This window comes from Salvelinus sp. IW2-2015, linkage group LG8 (genome assembly GCF_002910315.2).
Source record: "Salvelinus sp. IW2-2015 linkage group LG8, ASM291031v2, whole genome shotgun sequence".
NCBI lineage: Eukaryota > Metazoa > Chordata > Actinopteri > Salmoniformes > Salmonidae > Salvelinus > Salvelinus sp. IW2-2015.
In genome coordinates, this window is record NC_036848.1 from 13,433,215 (window position 1) to 13,453,666 (window position 20,452).

General features: G+C 44.2%; 1 protein-coding gene across 2 annotated transcripts; it reads left to right on the forward strand.

Moving 5' to 3' along the window:
* The first annotated feature begins 8,796 nt into the window (after positions 1 to 8,796).
* Positions 8,797 to 17,644, forward strand: LOC111967445 (arrestin-C-like). Of its 2 annotated transcripts, XM_023992477.3 has the most exons (16): positions 8,797 to 8,884; positions 10,116 to 10,149; positions 11,349 to 11,379; positions 11,610 to 11,670; positions 11,787 to 11,831; positions 11,947 to 12,140; positions 13,277 to 13,336; positions 13,459 to 13,535; positions 13,643 to 13,778; positions 13,921 to 14,005; positions 14,253 to 14,325; positions 14,480 to 14,617; positions 15,419 to 15,526; positions 15,979 to 16,032; positions 16,199 to 16,228; positions 16,957 to 17,644. In XM_023992477.3, exons 2-15 carry the CDS (start codon positions 10,142 to 10,144, stop codon positions 16,209 to 16,211), a joined length of 1,083 nt encoding a protein of 360 aa, XP_023848245.1. In that variant the 5' UTR covers positions 8,797 to 8,884; positions 10,116 to 10,141; the 3' UTR covers positions 16,212 to 16,228; positions 16,957 to 17,644. The 2 variants fall into 2 exon arrangements, with proteins under 2 accessions (XP_023848245.1, XP_023848244.1); XM_023992476.2 differs by lacking the exon at positions 16,199 to 16,228.
* The last annotated feature ends 2,808 nt before the right edge of the window (positions 17,645 to 20,452 follow it).

The following is a 20,452-nucleotide window of genomic DNA, read 5'->3' on the forward strand; positions in this document are numbered from 1 at the left end:
AGTACAGATCAGCTCTGCCTTCTTCGCTGTGGTGTAGCTGTGAGCCAGGCTGTCCATCAGCCTCTGCTTCTTCCGTGGTGTAGCTGTGGAGCCAGGCTAGTAACATCACCTCTGTTTTTCTGTGGTGTAGCTGGTGTGGAGCAGGCTAGTACGCCTATCGCTCTGCTTCTTCTGTGGTGTAGCTGTGGAGCAGGCTAGTAACCATCAGCTCTGGCTTTTCTGTGGTGTTTTAGCTGTGGAGCCAGGCTAGTACCATCACCTCCTGCCTTTTCCTGTGGTGTGCTGTGGAGCAGGCTAGTAACATCAGCTCGCTTCTTCCTGTGGTGTAGCTGTGGAGCCAGGCTAGTAAATCAGCCTCTGCCTTTCCTTGTGGTGTTAGCTGTTGGAGCAGGCTAGTAACATCCACCCTCTGCTTCTTCTGTGGTGTAGCTGTGAAGCCAGGCTAGTAACATCAGCCTCTGCTTCTTTCCTGGTGGAGGCAGGCTAGTTTAACCATCAGCCTCTGCCTTTTTCCTGTGGTGTGCTGTGGAGGCAGGCTAGTAACACATCCAGCCTTGCTTCTTCCTGTGGTGTAGCTGTGGAGCCAGGCTAGTAACATCACCCTCTGCTTCTTCCTGTGGTGTAGCTGTGGAGCCAGGCTAGTAACCTCATAGCGCTCTTGCTTCTTCTGTGGTGTAGCTGTGAAGCCAGGCTAGTAACCATCAGCCTCTGCCTTTTCCTGTGGTGTAGCTGTGGAGCCAGGCTAGTAACCATCACCTCTGTCTTCTTCCTGTGGTGTAGCTGTGGAGCAGGCTAGTAACCTCAGCCCTCTGCCCTTCTTCTGTGGTGTAGCTGTGTGAGCAGGCTAGTAACACTCACCCTCTGTCTTTCTCTGTGTGTTAGCTGTGGAGCCAGGCTAGTAACATCAGCCTCTGCTTCTTCCTGTGGTGTAGCTAGGCTGAACCTTGAACCAGTTCAATGTCATTACAGATGTTCAGGAGATTTGCGTGATTACTCGATCAAAGGCTTTGGACATATCAGAAGTAACCCCTCATCTTGTTGTTTTTTTGGAGTCTGTAGCTGTCAGCAGGAGTGTGTGGTTTCAACAAGGGCAGTAGTAGTGCTGGACTTTGGTAGGGTAGGCATACAGATTCATGCACTCAGATAAAACTGTTTGGATTAGATTTTTTTATGAAGATCTCCTGGATCTCCTGGGACATGCCTCAGGATACTGAACGATGCCTTGCTGTCCCAGTCACTGGTCATGCAGCTGCTCCAGTTTCTACTGTTTTGCCTATGGCTATGGAACCCTGACTGTTACCAGAATGTGCTACCTTGTCCGGCCACAGCTGTTTTCAACTCTCTCTCTACCGCACTTGCTGTCTTGAACTCTGAATGCTCGGCTATGAATAGCCAACTGAATTTAATCCTGAAATGCTGACTGTTGGACCTCTACAACCACTGTGATTATTATTATTTTGACCGTGCTGGTCATCTATGACGTTTGACCATCTTGGCCATTTAATGTTATAATCTCCATCGGCACAGCCGGAAGAGAACTATTATATATTTGGAGATTCTTTAAATTAGCCATCCTTTGCCTTGAAGACAGCTTTGCAACTTTTGGCATTCTCTCAACAGCTTCATGAGGGTAGTCACTGGAATGCATTTCAATTAACAGGTTTTGCCTTGTTAAAAGTTAATTTGTGGATTTTATTAATGCGTTTCAGTTGTGTTGTGACAAGGTAGAAGATAGCCTTATTTCGTAAGACACGGTCCATTATCTGGCAAGAAACTCAAATAAGCAAAGAGAAACCAAGTCATCATTACTTTAATACATGAAGTTCGGTCAATTCGGAAAACTTCAAGAACTTTGAAAGTTTCTTCAAGTGCAGTAGCAAAACCATCAAGCATCATGATGAAATGCTGTCATGAGGAACTACCACAGGAAAGAAGACCAGATTCACTTCTGCTGCAGAGGATAGGTCATTAGAGTTATCTGCACTCAGATTGCAGCAGAGTAAGTAACAGACACATCTCAACTCAACTGTCCAGAGGAGACTGCGTGAATCAGGCTTCATGGTCAAATTGCTGCAAATAACCACTACTAAAGGACACAATATAATAAGAGACTTGCTTGCGCCAAGAACACGAGCAATGGAATTAGACGGCGGTGGTAAATCTGTCCTTCGGTCTTAATGAGTCCAAATTTGAGATTTTTGGTTCACTGTTTGTTGTATTTGTGACACGCAGAGTATGTGAACGGATGATCTCCGCAATGTGTGGTTTCCCATCGTGAATCTAAGGACAACAACTTGACAACCCCAATTCCTAAACCAACCAGCGAATTACCACGAAGTAGGGGAGCGTGTGATGGGTGTGGGGGTGCTTTGGCTAATACAACTGTCTGTGTTTTACTTTAGAATTCATGGCACACTTATACAGCATGCGCTATCCACATGCATTGCTGCAGGGATACGCGATCCGATCTGGTTTTGCGCTTAGTGAGGACTATACTTGTTTTCACAGGACAATGACCCAACATCCAGGCTGTGTAAGGGCTATTTGGACAAGGAGAGATGATGGAGTGCTGCATAAGATGACCTGGCCGCCACAATCACCCGACCTCACCCCAATTGAGATGTTTTGGGATGAGTTGGACCGCAGAGTGAAGGAAAATAAGCCAACAAGTGCTCAGCATATGTGGGAACTCCTTCAAGGCTGTTGGAAAAGCATTCCAGGTGAAGCTGGTTGAGAGAATGCCACGAGTGTGCAGAGCTGTCATCAAGGCAAAGGGTGGCTACTTTGAAGAATCTAAAATCTAAAATATATTTAGATTTGTTTAACACTTTTTTGCTTACTGCATGATTTCATATGTGTTATTTCATAGTTTTGATGTCTTCACTATTATACTACAATGTGGAAAATAGTAAAAAATATAGAAAACCCTTGAATGAGTAGGTGTGTCCAAACTTTTGACTGGTACTGTATATTGTGAAGGGAAATGTTGTGTTTGTTCTTTTCTAATAACCAATTTGACTGGGTTCATGCAAGTGACTGATTGATCGTGCCTGGGAGGAATCCTCACTATCAGTAGAAGCAATTTGCCAGTATGCCCAGAATATTGTTTTGAGAACCGAAAGAGGTGTCTCAGTTTCAAGGTCTCAGCTTGGAGAGAAGAAGCCTCGTGAGGTATTGGTCGGTCTCATGCATGAACCAAACGTTAATGATGAATTAATAATGAATAATGTAAATCATGCAAATATAACTTGTCTGTGTAAGCAGTATATAAGAGGCTGGCTTCTGGCTAAATCGGGCATTGTATCAAGAAGCCGTGTGTCTTGGTTTGGTTGTGTTTTGGAGGACGCACGGCCCTCGATCTTCGCCTCTCCCGAGTTCGTACGGGAGTTGCAATGATGAGACAAGACTGTAACTACCAATTGGATACCACGAAAAGGGGTAAAATATATATATATATTAACATTCGTCTAGGACATCATTGTATGCTGTAGCATTAAGATTTCTCTTCACTGGAACTAAGGGGCCTTACCCGAACCATGAAAAACAGCCCCAGACCATTAATCCTCCTCCACCAAACTTTACAGTTGGCACTATGTATTTGGGCAGGTAGCGTTCTCCTGGCATCCGCCAAATCCAGAATAGCCCTTCAGACTGCCAGATGGTGAAGTGTGATTCATCACTCCAGAGAACACATTTCCACTGCTCCAGAGTCCAATGGCGGCGAGCTTTACACTACTCCAGCCGACGCTTGGCATTGCGTATTGTGATCTTAGGCTTGTGTGCGGCTGCTGGGCCATGGATACCCATTTCATGAAGCTCCCGACAAACAGTGCTAACGTTGCTTCCAGAGGCCGTTTGGAACTCGACAGTGAGTGTTGCGACTGAGGACAGACCATTTTTACTCGCTACGTGCTTCAGCACTCGGCGGTCCCGTTCTGTGAGCTTGTGTGGCCTATCACTTTGCGGCTGAGCCGTTGTTTCTCCTAGATGTTTCCACTTCACAATAACAGCACTTACAGTTGACCGGGGCAGCTCTAGCAGGGCAGAAAGTTACAAACTTGTCACACCCTGATCTGTTTCACCTGTGTTTCACCTTTGTGCTTGTCTCCACCCCCCACCAGGTGTCTCCTATCTTCCGCCATTATCCCCTGTGTATTTATACCTGRYTTTTCASTTTGTCTTGTCCCGTCAAGTCCTACCAGCYTGTTCACTTGTTGCATGTGTGCTAGTTTTTCCTAGTCTTCCCAGTTCTGAACTTWTTGCCTGTCCTGATCCTGCCTGCAGTCCTCTACCTGCCAGACTGATTTGGATTACGACTCTTTGCCTGCCTTGACCTAKCGATTGCCTGCCCGCCTGTACCAGCCTAACTCTGATTTGGATTATGACTCTTTGCCTGCCCCTTGTACTGTAATAAACTCTGAGACTTGTACTATCCACCTCCTGTGTTTACATCTAGGTCTTTGCCAGAGCCATGATAGAACTGACTTGTTGGAAAGGTGGCATCATATGACAGTGCCACATTGAAAGTCACTGAGCTCTTCAACAAGGCCATTCTACTGCATGGCTGTGTGTTCGATTTTATACACCTGTCAGCAATGGGTGTGGCTGAAGTAGCCGAATCCACTAATTTGAAGGGGTGTCCACATACTTTGTATATATAATGTGCCCATTGATTATTGAAGAATATAACTTATAAATGCCTCATGAGCTTAGTTCAACTGTCGTACCCCATTAGAACCCAAAATATAAGCTTGTTTTACTCCAATGTTTGTAAACATTGTGAATGTAAACAAACACTGGACTGTATAGCCTGAAAACATGTTTAAAACTATAATTTGATATATTGGATGGTGAGCCCTTGCATCCATATATCTGTCTATCAATTTGAGAGTGGTTACTTTTCTCCAGGCCCATCCCTTAGCTTTTTACCAAAACAGAGGAGGGGAGGTTGTTTCCACTGTGGACTTCCCCTTTAAGTGACAACTAGCATTAGATTCAGACATGTCCACTAAGTGGCTTATTATGAGTCGGAGACAGACAGACAGACAGGCACTGATACGACAGACAAGACACGACAGGACGACAGACAGACAGGACAGACACAGACAGACAGGCAGGCAGCAGATACCAGACAGAGAGACCAGACAGCATACAGACAGGGCAATACAGACCCACCAGAAAGACAGGCAGCAGGGCAGCGCAGGCAGGCAGGCAGGCAGAGATTACAGACAGACAGACAGACACGCAGTTAGGCAGGCAGGCAGACAGGCAGATTGCTATGTACATTACAGACAAGACAGACAGGACAGACAGACAACAGACAGACAGACAGACAGACAAGACAACAGACAGACAGACAACAGACAGGACAAAACAGACAGACAGACAGATACAGGCAGGACTATACAGACAGACAAACAGGCAGGCCAAGCATACAGACAGGAGAGACAGGACAGATACCAGACAGGCAGGCAGGCAGAACAGGAGAGAGACAGGACAGCTACAGGACAGGGCAGATACAGACAACACAGAAGACAGCAAAGGCAGGCAGAGCAGGCAGGGCAGATACAGACAGACAGACAGACACGCAGTTAGGCATGCAAGGCAGACAGGCAGATGCATACATACAGACATACAAGAACAGACAGGACAGACAGACAGACAGACAACAGAGACATAACAGACAGACAGAAGATACAGGCCAGACATACCAGACATTAACAAACAGGCAGCGATTCACAGAGTAGCAGGACAGCAGATACAGACAGGCAGGCAGGCAATACAGGCAGGACAGACAGACAGACAGGACAGACAGACAGACAGGACAGACAGACAGCAGAACAGACAGACAGACAACAGACAACAGACAGACAGACAGACAGACAGAACAGACAGGCAGGAGATACAGGACAGACAGATACAGACAACGGGCAGACAGGCAATAGAAGACAGACAGGACAGAGCAGAACAGACAGAAACAGACAGGAGGCAGCAACAGTTCAGATACAGACAGAGAGGCAGATACAGACAGACAGACAGGCAGCAGGACAGACCAGACAGACCAGACAGGAACAGACAGAACAGACAGACAGACAGACAGACAGACAGACAGGACAGACAGGCAATAAGACAGGGACAGGCAGGCCTGGAAGACACAGACAGGCAGACAGACAGACAAGACAGGGCAGATACAGACAGACAGGAAGACAGAAAGATACAGACAGACAGATACAGACAGACAGGGCAGACAGGCAGATCAACAGATACAGGCAGATAGACAGATACAGGCAGACAGACAGACAGACAGGAAGACAGACAGACAGACAGACAGACAGACAGGCATTTAGATACAGACAGGCAGGCAGGGCAGTCCAGATACAGACAGAGAGGCAAATACAGACAAGAGCAGATACAGACAGAACAGACAGACAGGACAGACAGACAGACAGACAGACAGACAGACAGACAGACAGACAGACAGACAGACAGACAGACAGACAGAAAGATACAGACTGACGGGCACACAGACAGACAGACAGACAGACAGACAGACAGACAGACAGACAGACAGACAGACAGACAGGCAGGCAGGCAGGCAGGCAGACAGGCAGCAGACACGTGGCTTGTATGCATTGAGGGAGAGAGCAAAGCCAGTGTGCGGTAGCGTCCCCCCAATGGTAATGTTATCCTTCTGTACTGACTCATAGTGCAAGCCAAAGGCCACCACAGAGAATACAAGCCCAAATGGAACCCAGACAGGATAAACATGCCCACAGAGGTGTAGACTGACAAAGGACAAGACCTTTGAGACAATTACAGTGCCACTGACACGGCCCGCTACCAAAACCTGTGGGCTCTCCTTCACCGCAGCCAACGTGAGTAAAACATTTAAACGTGTTAACCCTCGCAAGGCTGCCGGCCCAGACGGCATCCCTAGCCGCGTCCTCAGAGCATGCGCAGACCAGCTTGCTGGTGTGTTTACGGACATATTCAATCAATCCCTATCCCAGTCTGCTGTTCCCATATGCATCAAGAGGGCCACCATTGTTCCTGTACCCAAGAAAGCTAAGGTAACTGAGCTAAATGACTACGCCCCGTAGCACTCACTTTCGTCATCATTAAGTGCTTTGAGAGACTAGTCAAGGATCAATCACCTCCACCTACCTACACCCTAGACCCACTCCAATCACACTGCATACGACGCAATCACACTGCACACTGTCCTAACCCATCTGGACAAGAGGAATACCTATGTAAGAATGCTGTTCATGACTACAGCTCAGCTTCAACACCATAGTACCCTCCAAACTCGTCATAAGCTCGAACCCTGGGTCTCACCCCCCCTGTGCAACTGGGTCCTGGACTTCCTGACGGGCGCCCCCAGGTGGTGAGGGTAGGAAACAACATCTCCACTCCGCTGATCCTCAACACTGGGGCCCCACAAGGGTGCGTTCTCAGCCCTCTCCTGTACTCCCTGTTCACCCATGACTGCGTGGCCATGCACGCCTCCAACTCAGTCATCAAGTTTGCAGACGACACTACAGTGGTAGGCTTGTACCAACAACGCGAGACGGCCTACAGGGAGGAGGTGAGGGCCCTCGGAGTGTGGTTCAGAAAAACAACCTTACACTCAACGTCAACAAAACAAAGGAGATGATCATGGACTTCAGGGAACAGCCCCCTATCCACATCAACGGGACAGCAGTGGAGAAGGTGGGAAGTTTTAAGTTCCTCGGTGTATACATCACGGACAAACTGAAATGGTCCCACCACAAGACAGCGTGGTGAAGAAAGCACAACAGCGCCTCTTCAACCTCAGGAGGCTGAAGAAATTTGCTTGTCACCAAAAACACTCACAAACTTTTACAGATGCACAATCGAGAGCATCCTGTCGGGCTGTATCACCGCTTCCCACAACCGCAAGGCTCTCCAGAGGGTGGTGCGGTCTGCACAACGCATCATCGGGGGCAAACTACCTGTTCTCCAAGACACCTACACCACCCAATGTCACAGGAAGGCCAAAAAGATCCTCAAGGACAACAACCACCCGAGCCACTGCCTGTTCACCCCGCTATCATCCGGAAGGCAAGGTCAGTACAGGTGCATCAAAGCTGGGACCGAGAGACTGAAAAACAGCTTCTATCTGAAGGCCACCAGACTGTTAAACAGCCATCACTAACATTGAGTGGCTGCTGCCAACATACTGACTAACTCCACAAATATAAATGTCACGCTTTAAACAATGCCACTTTATATAATGTTACATACCCTACATACTCATCTCATATGTATATACTGTACTCCATACCATCTACTGCATCTTGCCTATGCCGTTCGGCCATCGCTCATCCATATATTTATATGTACATATTCTTATTCATTCCTTACACTTGTGTGCATACGGTAGTTGTTGTGAAATTGTTAGATTACTTGTTAGATATTACTGCATGGTCGGAACTAGAAGCACAAGCATTCACTACACTCGCATTAACATCTGCAACCATTGTTGTATGTGACCAATAAAATATGATTTGATTTGATTTGATCATATTCCCTTTAATCCAACCAAACAGCCCCCCTCCTTACACCCACCTATTCAACAACAAGTTACTCAGGATTTAATCCTTTTAAGTCACCTTCTCTGCTTATTTGTAACCCTGTTGTAGCCCAAAAAATGCAGCCAGCTAATGAATTAATAGGATATGGCCTAAAAGTAGCTTCTTATAACGGCAGGGGAAGCCAATGGGAGGGTGGCGAGGTTGAGAGGTCGAGGTATAAAGGCGGAGGACGGAAGGTGGTAGATGCTAAAACTCGCTACACAGGCACAGAGTGACGGATTACAGGGACAGCAACACCAGACAACAGACACAGTCAAGACACTGAGGTGAGTACAACGCAAGACCYGCGGACCCTGCTTCACATCATCAGCATAGCCTACTGGGGAAAGATGACATCATGCATGGGGGATCATATCGTGCATGACATCTTATCTTGTCAACATCTCAGAAAACTGTATCTGCATCTAATTTATATCTTAAGTGATAACTATCGCGCTGATTCTAGGAATGACTGATTAGGAGATGGATGGACGTGCAATGTAGCCTTTACTGCAAGGGTTGAAAATGGGTTTCAGTGTGAGCAAGCTTTTGTTCCAGCCCTGCTCAGGTTAGGGATGCACTGGAACAACGACCTACACTCACTGAGGCTGCCCAGGGCTGGAATTGCCCACCTTGCTTTGTTGTCATGGAATGGAAGGAACATTTGTCTTAACCTTTCATTACAGATATCATTTATCAAGGGTCTTTAAACTGACACTAGGCACAGAGTATTATCAAAAAACTGTTGTAGAACAGGGTGGATTTTACCAACTTCTTTGAATGTACAGGACATGTGATGTGCCCATTTTGAAATATATTCATCTGTCACCTGTATTGACAATGGCAGCCTCGGTCAGAAATAGACAGTGCAGAGTTATCTCAGACCGAGCTCATTTTAAGCATATTTACATTGCAGTAGCCAATTTAATTTAGGCATTAGCTAAATCTGGTTGCAAATAAGAGTAGGAACAAACTACCCACTGTACACAGACGTCAATTCAAGGTCTATTTTTGATTTACATTTGGTTGAGTTGTCAACTAAACGTGAATTCAATGTGAAATCAACAACAAATGTCACCGTGCCATTGGTTTTAGGTTAAAAGTTGGGTGAAAAAAAMATGAAATTCCCTTATCTACTTGTTGTAAATCTGATCAGTTTTCCACGTTGATTTAAGATCATCCCCAAAAACATTTTTTGTTGAAATCATGTGGAAACAACGTTGATTCAGTTTTTGAGTTTTTGCCCAGTGGGTAATTTGTCTTTGATTTGATCTGTCTAATTACCAGCGTAGCTAATCAGATTAAGGGACCAATGCATCATGTTTATCTCCCACTGATTAGTTACACTGGTCTAGACTAATCAAATCAAATACTAATTTGTTTTTTTTCTGCTGAAATTGTCCAGCTTCCACCATATAACTTATTTGCAACCAGGAAGGACTCTTATCTTGTTTGGAAGAGTGTTACTTGTTATTGTATCCTAATACAGTTCATTAAACTGTTTTTCTACCACTACAGACAACCTCATCCAATTAATCACAGACATGGCAAAGTGAGTATCTTTTAAATTCACCAATCACCTACCAACAATGGCTAATTTCTACAGATATATAGAGGCAGAGTTTATTTTCAGAACATACTAAACCATAGACTGTGAAACAGAACAGAGAGATGTTAGATAATGAATATCTATTAGGGCAGCAGGTAGCCAAGCGGTTAAGAGCGAGTAATCCAAACGTCGCTGGTTTGAATCCCAGAGCCGACTGGGTGAAAAATCTGTCGATGTGCCCTTGAGCAAAGCACTTAACCCTAATTGCTCCTGTAAYTCYCTCTGGATAAGAGAGTCTGCCAAATAACTAAAATGTCAATGTAATTACTTTGCTACCTTTAGCACATTGCCTGTGTCATGTAAGGATGTGTGACACTTCTAAGGTTAAGAGGATCCAGAAAGAACCTGATTAGGACGGATCATCTCTGGATTAGATCCGGAATAGAGGAGTTTAGAATTAACAGCATACARGAGCAAAGATGTGAGCAAATAGGCAAGCGATGCATGCTATATTGATTGATAAACTGATGTAAGGGATTAGGCGAGGTAAAAAGGATATTAGGAATATTGAACTGATAGGATTATATTATGAGATACCATATGAAACAACATTTGTGAGAAAATGTTTATTCTACGCAAGTCGTTGTGGAGTCACCCTCAGCAGTGTCTCTGTTGTGACCCGATCAAAGCATAGGTCAGGTTCCCCTTCAGACAGACCTGTGGTTGCCTCATTGTAACGTGAAGATAGCTGGCTGTACCAGTCATGCCAGTGGTTCCCGTGCCACCCTGGGTACTAATCAATCCAGAGCCTCAGTGGGAAGAGGGAGGGATGGAGGGAGGGAGGGGGAGTAGAGGCCTCATCTTTTAATTAAACTGGAGCTGACAGCAGGCCAGTTAGGGTAGGTCACTAAGCAACGTACTGGGATGGCTTAGTAAGGATAGCAATCACAAAAAGTGCAGTGAGTTTTAAGACTGTAAAGACCCACTGCCACTAGGGACGATAACTAACTAATACCACTAATTGGAATTAGACGGAGGGCATGTGGGACCAGGCTATGGAAGATTCTAATGATGACAGAGTTTAGGTTAAGACAACATGTGTCCTACAATGGATGGAGGACACAATGAATAGTTATATTGCATGATACAGATTTGTTGAATCCAATCTAGTGTCTAAACTTCATATCACCCTCTCTCTGTAGGATCTACAAGAAGACCAGCGGCAACGGATCGGTAAGGACCCCCTCTGACATCATAACTGTGAGACACACTGGTCGGGGCCTGCTCTGATGCACTTATCGCATACCAGAGCAGGAATCCATATACTTCCTCTAACCGAGCCAACTTACAAACGGCACTGCGATTCCTCAGGCTCCATCAAGATAACTGAGATTAGGCCTATCTATATGGTGTTGATTACAGACAGGAAGTAACCTCTCTCTCTCCCTTTCTCCTTTRCCCAGATTGCTCTCTACCTGGGGAAGAGAGACTTCGTGGACCATGTGGAGACTGTTGATATCGTCGGTGTGTTATAAAGTTATCTCTGAATATCTTTGCACTTTACTAATCTAAGAGTAGTGTGTCTGTGTGTGTGTGTGTTTTTTGGTGTGTATTTTTCATACATGTATCTTCTCTTGCAGATGGGGTGATCAAGGTTGACCCCGCTGAACTTGAAGGCAGGAAAGGTAACATTTAGTTGATTTCACTGTATCTATTGAACCAGGAAAGATGCATGAAGTCAAATTCAGCCCATCGAGGMTCAGTCTTGATATCAAAGATCTATCTCTAATCTCGTTGCAGTATGGGTGTATCTAGCATGCTCATTCCGTTATGGTAGTGACGACCTGGATCTGATCGGGATGAACTACAGAAAAGACATCTGGATAAAGAGGCAGCAGATCTACCCTGTTGTTGGCACCACACCAGCCAACACCCCTATGCAGGAGGCCCTCCTGAAGAAATGTGAGGACCAAGGCCATGCCTTCACTTTCAATGTGAGTTTCACTGTGTGTTTCCTTCTGTCTCATCCTTCACACGGCATCACACAAAAATATATGTCTGTGCATAGCTCACTGTTCACCCACACAAAGTGTAATCTCGGTCCGCACTCTTAGCTGGTGTTGCAAACCACATCAAAGACTTTGTCACAATGGACATTCCCATTAATGGCCCAGTGCAGTCCAAAACTTGATTTTCCTGTGTTTTATATATATTTTATATATACACTGTGAAGTTGGAATAATACTGTGAAATTGGTAAAATTATGATAATGCCCTTTAGTGTAAGACTGTCTGAAATGTCAGCATGTTTTGGTGGGAGGGAATTTTGGCCTGCCTGGTGACATCAGCAGTAAATTAAATACATGAAGTAAATTAGTTAATAGACAAATAAGAAAGACAGTTGCATACCTCTTTGCCAATGTCAGTTTTCCCCTCCTGTCACGGGTGTGCGTACTGGTAGCGAAGTCAGGTGCAGGAGAGCAGAGYYTTGTGAACAGGCGCACACTTTATTMAGGCAGGAGKAAKCAYCAGACGGACYCAACTGCGTCAAAACCTCCAGCAAAAATGGCAAAAGTGCAAAYCGCGAAAACAGTCACAAAAGCTATAGTTTACCAAATAAACATACTTCGTGAAATAAACACGGAACATGGAAAACCAGCCTGGRGCGTCACATAAAACACSTAACACAAAYCAATACCACACAAAGACATGGGGGGAACAGAGGAATATATATACACAATGTGATTAGGGAATGTAAACCAGGTGTGCGGGGAACAAGACAAAACAAATGGAACAATGAAAAAWGGAGCAGCGATGGCTAGAAGGCCGGTGACGTTGACCGCCGAACGCCGCCCGAACAAGGAGAGGAGCCGACTTCGGTGGAAGTCGTGACACCTCCCTACTCAGACCACTCCCAGACAAGATTAGCAAGATTCTTGCTTGAGAAATTGCTATTTGCTAAGACCATTTTAATAGAAAACAATCACAGTAAGGTACTTAATTGTTACCCAGAAATTATGTGATATTGAGATAAAAACGGCTACATTGGACCTTTGAAGGAAATGGACATCCTAGCCTGTTGGTTTGTATCTATCCACACCTGATCACTTCTTACTTCCTGTCCGTTTCAGATTGATAACAACCTACCGTGCTCAGTCGGCCTTCAGCCTGCACCAGAGGATGTCGGCAAGGTACGTTCTTCTCCTTTCGTTCTCCCTCTAATCTTCTCTCTATTTCTTKTTTTTCTTTTTCACTCTCTCGATTTGATCATTTCATCAAAGACAAATCACTCCTTTGTTTCCTACCTCTGCAGGCTTGTGGTGTCGACTACGAGGTGAAAGCCTACATCGCCAATGAGGCAGARGACCCTGATGAGAAAATTAACAAGAAGTGTGTATTAGTGGAATTCCACTACTGTGCATACCATTTGATGTTGCTAGTAATCAGATGATTGTGTGTTCTGATGGTTTTCTCCCTCTCTTCCTTTCTCCTGTCAGGGACACTTGCCGTCTGATCATTCGGAAGATCCAGTTTGCTCCAGGAACAATACCCGCTGGACCCCAGGCTGACATCAGCAAGAACTTCATGATGTCTGACAAGCTAGTCCACCTGGAGGCCTCTATAGAGAAGGAGGTAGGCCTGTAACCCTTCCATTGATTAGACTTTTATCCTGTAAGCATAGGAGAACATTGATTACTGTGCTAGTTTTCTATTGATGGATTCTGTATGATACCTGTTTATTTGAACATGTTTGCTTTCCTTTGGTGACTTTCAGCTCTATTTCCATGGAGACCCAATCCCTGTAAAAGTCAAAATCAACAACGAAACCGCAAAAGTGGTGAAGAAAATTAAAATAACGAGTGAGTCAACATAAAAGTGGTTGTGGCGTGAGWTCTCTGTTCTGATTGGCTTCGRTGGTAGAGCATGGCGCTTGCAACACCAGGATTGTGGGTTTGATTCATYGGGCCACCCATWCTTAAAATGTATGCACGCATGGCTGTAAGTCGCTTTGGAGAAAAATGTCTGCATATATATATTATTCTCTGTCATGATTGCGTGTGTGTGTTTCAACTCTTGTTTCTGACCAACACACATCCTTCTGACCAGTTGACCAGACAACAGAGGTGCTGCTTTACCAAGCAGACAAATATACCAAGACTGTTCTGAATGAGGAATTTGCGTAAGTCAAGAACACATTCATTCCATTTCTACTGTAATGTAGAATTACTAAACCTTATGTCTATAACCCAGTACTGAAGTCAAACAATAAAGTATATTCTGATTCTCACTATTTGTGAATCACAATGTCCTGTTTGTGTGGTCGTCCTGCTCAGGGAGGAAGTAAAAGGAGAATCCACCCTGGAGAAGACYTTCACGGTGATCCCTCTTCTGTCCAACAACAAAGAGAAGCGTGGTCTGGCCGTGGACGGCAGACTAAAGGATGAAGATACCAACCTGGCTTCTACCACACTGTGAGTCAGTGAGTTACCCAAGACATACACTACCGTTCAAAAGTTTGGGGTCACTTAGAAATGTCTTTGTTTTTTAAAGAAAAGCACATTTTTTGTCCATTAAAATAACATCAATTTGATCGGAAATACAGTGTAGACATTGTTAATGTTGTAAATGACTATTGTAGCGGGAAACGGCAGATTATTTATGGAATATCTACATAGGCGTACAGAGGCCCATTATCAACAACCATCACTCATGTGTTTCAATGCCACGTTGTGTTAGCTAATCCAAGTTTATCATTTTAAAAGGCTAATTGATCATTAGAAAACACTTTTGCAATTATGTTAGCACAGCTGAAAACTGTTGTTCTGATTAAAGAAGCAATAAAACTAGCCTTCTTTAGACTAGTTGAGTATCTGAGGCATCAGTACTTGTGGGTTCGATTACAGYCTCAAAATGGCCAGAAACAAAGAATTTTCTTCTGAAACTCGTCAGTATATTTTTTTKTTTTGAGAAATGAAGGCAGTTCCATGCGTGAAATTGCCAAGAAACTGAAGATCTCGTACAACGCTCGTACAATTAACAATGTCTACAATGRATGTCTGATCAACTTCATGTTATTTTAATTGACTTTTTTTTTTAAATTTTCTTTCAAAAACAAGGACATTTCTAAGTGACCCCAAACTTTTGAACGGTGGTGTAGCTCCACCACACCCGCTCTCCTTCTGTAGATGATGATAAAAAACCTTTTCTGCGTCATCATCTATTGTCAAAAAGCCTGAGGTAACCCATCCCTATGCTGTCCTCCCCTCTCCTAGCATTCGTCCTGGCATGGATAAAGGAATGCAGGGAATCTTAGTCACTTACAAAATCAAAGTGAACCTCTTGGTCTCCAGCGGAGGCCTCTTGGGAGGCCTAACAGCCAGGTAAGAACAGGAGTTGATATATAACATATGCACTTTATTATATGACATATACACAGAGTACACATGGGAAACTGTTGAGCGTGAAAAACACAGCAGCGTTGCAGTACTTTACACAAACCGGCACCTACTACCATACCCCGTTCAAAGGCACTTAAATCTTTTTGTCTTGCCCATTCACCCTCTGAATGGCACACATACACATATCTCAATCATATCTCAAGGCTTAAAAATCATTCTATAACGTGTCTCCTCCCTTTCATCTACACTGATTGAAGTGGATTTAACAAGTGTCATCAATAAGAGATTATAGTTTTCACCTGGTCAGTCTATGTCATGGAAAGAGCAGGTGTTCTTAATGTTTTGTCACTCAGTGTACATGAATGTCAGTATGGTTTTGTTGGAGAAACATGATTATGTTGCCCACTGATAATGTACATTTTGTTTCGCKACAGTGATGTCGGAGTAGAATTACCTTTGGTATTGATGTCTCCCAAACCTGCAGATGTGTAAGTATGACTCTACTACCTGGTTTATCAGTGTGAAATGGGAGATTCATACGTGATGATATTCTGGCATGCGTGACAATTTCAGTTTTCCATTGAGTCAATAGTTTGTAATTGTTTCCATAAGAATGTTGATCTTATGTGTGTTTGTGCATTTCTTGAACTGCAGCCCAGTGGAGTAAATGCCTCTGTAGTGCAGGTGAGGTCACTCTCAAAGTCACATGTTTTCGGCCCGATATTCACTTCTTCAAGGGATACAAAAGCATTATTATTTGGTAATAGTGGGAAAGGGTTGAAATAGTTGCAGTTAAAGAAACATTTTCCATTGTTGCTCATTGGATATACTATCAAGGTATAGAAATAGCTCTTAAAGAAGTGCACAATATCAACACAATGTATCCTCTTGATACGCTTGTGTATTGTGCTACAGAATGATCATACACTTGGATACATATGCCAATTAGGATGATATAGAGATGCCACTGTCATGGCCGCGGGAAGATGTTTTGGATTGGGTAATAATAGTTAATAAATATTTTATTTTTTATTTAACCAGGTAAGTCAGTTAAGAACAAATTATTATTTTACAATGACAGACAACCCCGGCCAATTGCGCACCACCCTATGGGACTCCCGATCACGGCCAGTTGTGATACAGCCCAGGATCCTACCAGGTTCTGTAGTGTCGCCTCTAGCACTGAGATGCAGTGCCTTAGAATGCTGGGCCACTCGGGAGGAGGTGCTGCAGCACCCTCAACACCCCTACTTCCCACGGCTATGACTACTGTAGTACAATGCACAAGATATCAWYGTTTGATAGTGGACTCAAAAGAGAGAAAAACTATTGAACAGAACAACCACATATTCAAGCAATTCCTTGTCAGATAGCTGATGTGATGTTGTGTTTGTCTATGTCTCCCCCTCTAGAACGGATATAAAATTTGAGTAGATTCCCCAACAGAAGATGCAGAAGGACGATCAGTAAGAGAAACAGCAACAGACTCGCTGAAAGGCCAACTGACACCAAAGAAACTAAGCACCAATAACATATAGCAGAGACCCAAGAGGATCACAACAACAATATTTCTTTCTCTCTTCCTTAGACCCTTCGTCAACATTACACCTACTGATGAGGGCACACTGGGATGGCATCATATAGCAGATAGATGAGAGGGCTCTGAGTCCCCTTGAACGAAACCCAATTAATTACTAGCCAATATAGGTCAAAAAGTAATTTCTATAGTTTAAATTGTTTTGCTTTTTACAAGTGAACTCTACAATAAAGAGTATATAACAGCTATTTATTTTTTTGCACACATGATGGTATCTCAAAAGGAACTGTACCAGCATTTGAGTGTTATATGAACAGATGGGCAGCAGTGGGTGGGGAGAAGGCTGTGGGGGAACCCTGATTGTGGCACTCTACATTTCAGTCATTTAGCAAACGCGCCTGTCCAGAGCGACTTACAGTAGTGAGTGCATACATTTCCATACTGCTCCCCCATGGGAATCGAACCCTCAACTCTGACATTGCAATTGCCATGCTCTACCAGCTGAGCTACACAGAACCATGTCTTATCCAACAACAAAAAAATAAAAAGATGTTCACCTCCTACTTCCTATGTCAAATCGTTATGTGTATCTCTCACTGTCTTCTGTTAGTTCACCGCTTCTTTCCTCTGATTACGATAAGCTATTCCACACAGCCATCAAAGCCATTCCAAACACATGACAATCTGCAACCAACAAAGGAGTTTCAATGCAATAAACTCTTGCATTTTGTCGACCTCAAACAAACAATGTCTGAACACAATCAACCACACCCCCCAAACAATTATCAAGACAGCATGGGGTTTCAAATGGGTCTGAAACAAATGACAAGCACAAGTACAAACCGGAACGCGGTGATTTTATATCTTTCACACTAATTAGGGCCCCTGGGAAACGTGGACCAAAACTATGGTTCCTAGCGTGTCACACATGGACAATGGCTAATGCAGTCACATAGGCCCACAGGCGAATAATTCAGAACATTTAAACCATTAGCTATGTATTACATTTTACAACATAAGATATAACTTGCAACAAAGCAAATTGTAGCACCATCACTTGTCCATTGTTGCTTGCACCGAGGGTCAGGATAAAGAGGAGTCTGTGACGGTAGAAATAAAACATTTGGAAAAAGTGGAGCCCTGCCTTTTGGCTGATCCATTTGTGGTTTCAGGGTGGGTGAAAACAAGAGTTGGGTGCTGTGGAATCAGTAAAAGTAACCAAAAGTGCTCTTGTGATAATTGTTTGTGTTTCTGCTGGTCAGGGGGAGCAGGCGTTCCGCGTTAAACGAATGGGGACAAGAGATGTGAATTGTTTTGCTCTCAAGAAAAGGGTGCCATTGAAAGGAGTGATTACTGGGGTAGCGGTAAATGTACCCAGTGTTTGTGATGCTCATTGTTTGGTGAGACGCAGACAGGGTGGCAGGAGTGGTGAAACAAATGAGTCATTGTCTGTCCTTTTAAGTTTTGATGTTGAGTTTTTGCTTGACAAAGTGATGTTAGGATATATAATTTATCCCATCCAAGCTTTTGTGCCCAGAAAACATTACGTTGTTACAGGTGTCAAGCTTATGGGGGGATAGGCCAACAAGTGATATAGATTTTGTGAGTGTAGGGTTAGATGACAGGGGATTTGTTGATTTTCATAAATATATTTTTTAAAGCAAAGTATAAGGTAGTTATACTCCAGTCTAGTAGGTGGCGGTAATGCAAAGTTTATCGGATGCCAACCGCCGTTAAACCTTATCAAATAAGAAGACTTGTCCAATGGGCTGCATTTCAAACTCATAAAAGACACACACTCCTCCACTTATGCCCTTGGGGGAATCCCCGCGGCCATTTTTTTTGTTGGTCAATTTAAAAAAAAAAATTATATATATATTTTTTCACCTTCATTTAACCAGGTAGGCTAGTTGAGAACAAGTTCTCATTTGCAACTGCGACCTGGCCAAGATAAAGCAAAGCAGTTCGAAACATACAACAAGACAGAGTTACACATGGAATAAACAAACATACAATCAATAATACAGTAGAAAAATATATATACAGCATGTGCAAATGAGGTAGGATAAGAGAGGTAAGGCATATATATAGCAATTAAACACTGGAATGGTAGGGTGTGCGGAAGATGAATGTGCAAGTAGAGATACTGGGGTGCAAAGGAGCAAGATAAATAGATAAATACAGTATATGGATGAGGTAGATTGGATGGGCTATTTACAGATGAGCTATGTACAGGTGCAGTGATCTGTGAGCTGCTCTGACAGCTGGAGCTTAAAGCTAGTGAGGGAGGTAAGAGTCTCCAGCTTCAGAGATTTTTGCAGTTTGTTCCAGTCATTGGCAGCAGAGAACTGGAAGGAGAGGCGGCCAAAGGAAGAATTGGCTTTGGGGGTGACCAGTGAGATATATCTGCTGGAGCGCGTGCTACGGGTGGGTGCTGCTATGGTGACCAGTGAGCTGAGATAAGGCGGGGCTTTACCTAGCAGAGACTTGTAGATGACCTGGAGCCAGTGGGTTTGGCGACGAGTATGAAGCGAGGGCCAGCCAACGAGAGCATACAGGTCGCAGTGGTGGGTAGTATATGGGGCTTTGGTGACAAAACGGATGGCACTGTGATAGACTGCATCCAATTTGRTGAGTAGAGTGTTGGAGGCTATTTTGTAAATGACATCGCCGAAGTCAAGGATCGGTAGGATYGTCAGTTTTACGAGGGTATGTTTGGCAGCATGAGTGAAGGATGCTTTGTTGCGAAATAGGAAGCCGATTCTAGATTTGATTTTGGATTGGAGATGTTTAATGTGAGTCTGGAAGGAGAGTTTACAGTCTAACCAGACACCTAGGTATTTGTAGTTGTCCACATATTGTAAGTCAGAACCGTCCAGAGTAGTGATGCTGGAAGGGTGGGCAGGTGCGGGCAGCGAACGGTTGAAGAGCATGCATTTKGTTTTATTAGCATTTAAAAGCAGTTGGAGGCCACGGAAGGAGTGTTGTATGGCATTGAAGCTCGTTTGGAGGTTTGCTAACACAGTGTCCAAAGAAGGCCAGAYGTATACAGAATGATGTCGTCTGCGTAGAGGTGGATCAAAGAATCACCAGCAGRGAGAGCMACATCATTGATGTATACAGAGAAGAGAGTCGGCCTGAGAATTGAACCCTGTGGCACCCCCATAGAGACTGCCAGAGGTCCGGACAACAGGCCCTCCGATTTGACACACTGAACTCTATCGGAGAAGTAGTTGGTGAACCAAGCGAGGCAATCATTTGAGAAACCAAGGCTGTTGAGTCTGCCAATAAGAATGTTGTGATTGACAGAGTCGAAAGCCTTAGCCAGGTCGATGAATACGGCTGCACAGTAATGTCTCTTATCGATGGCG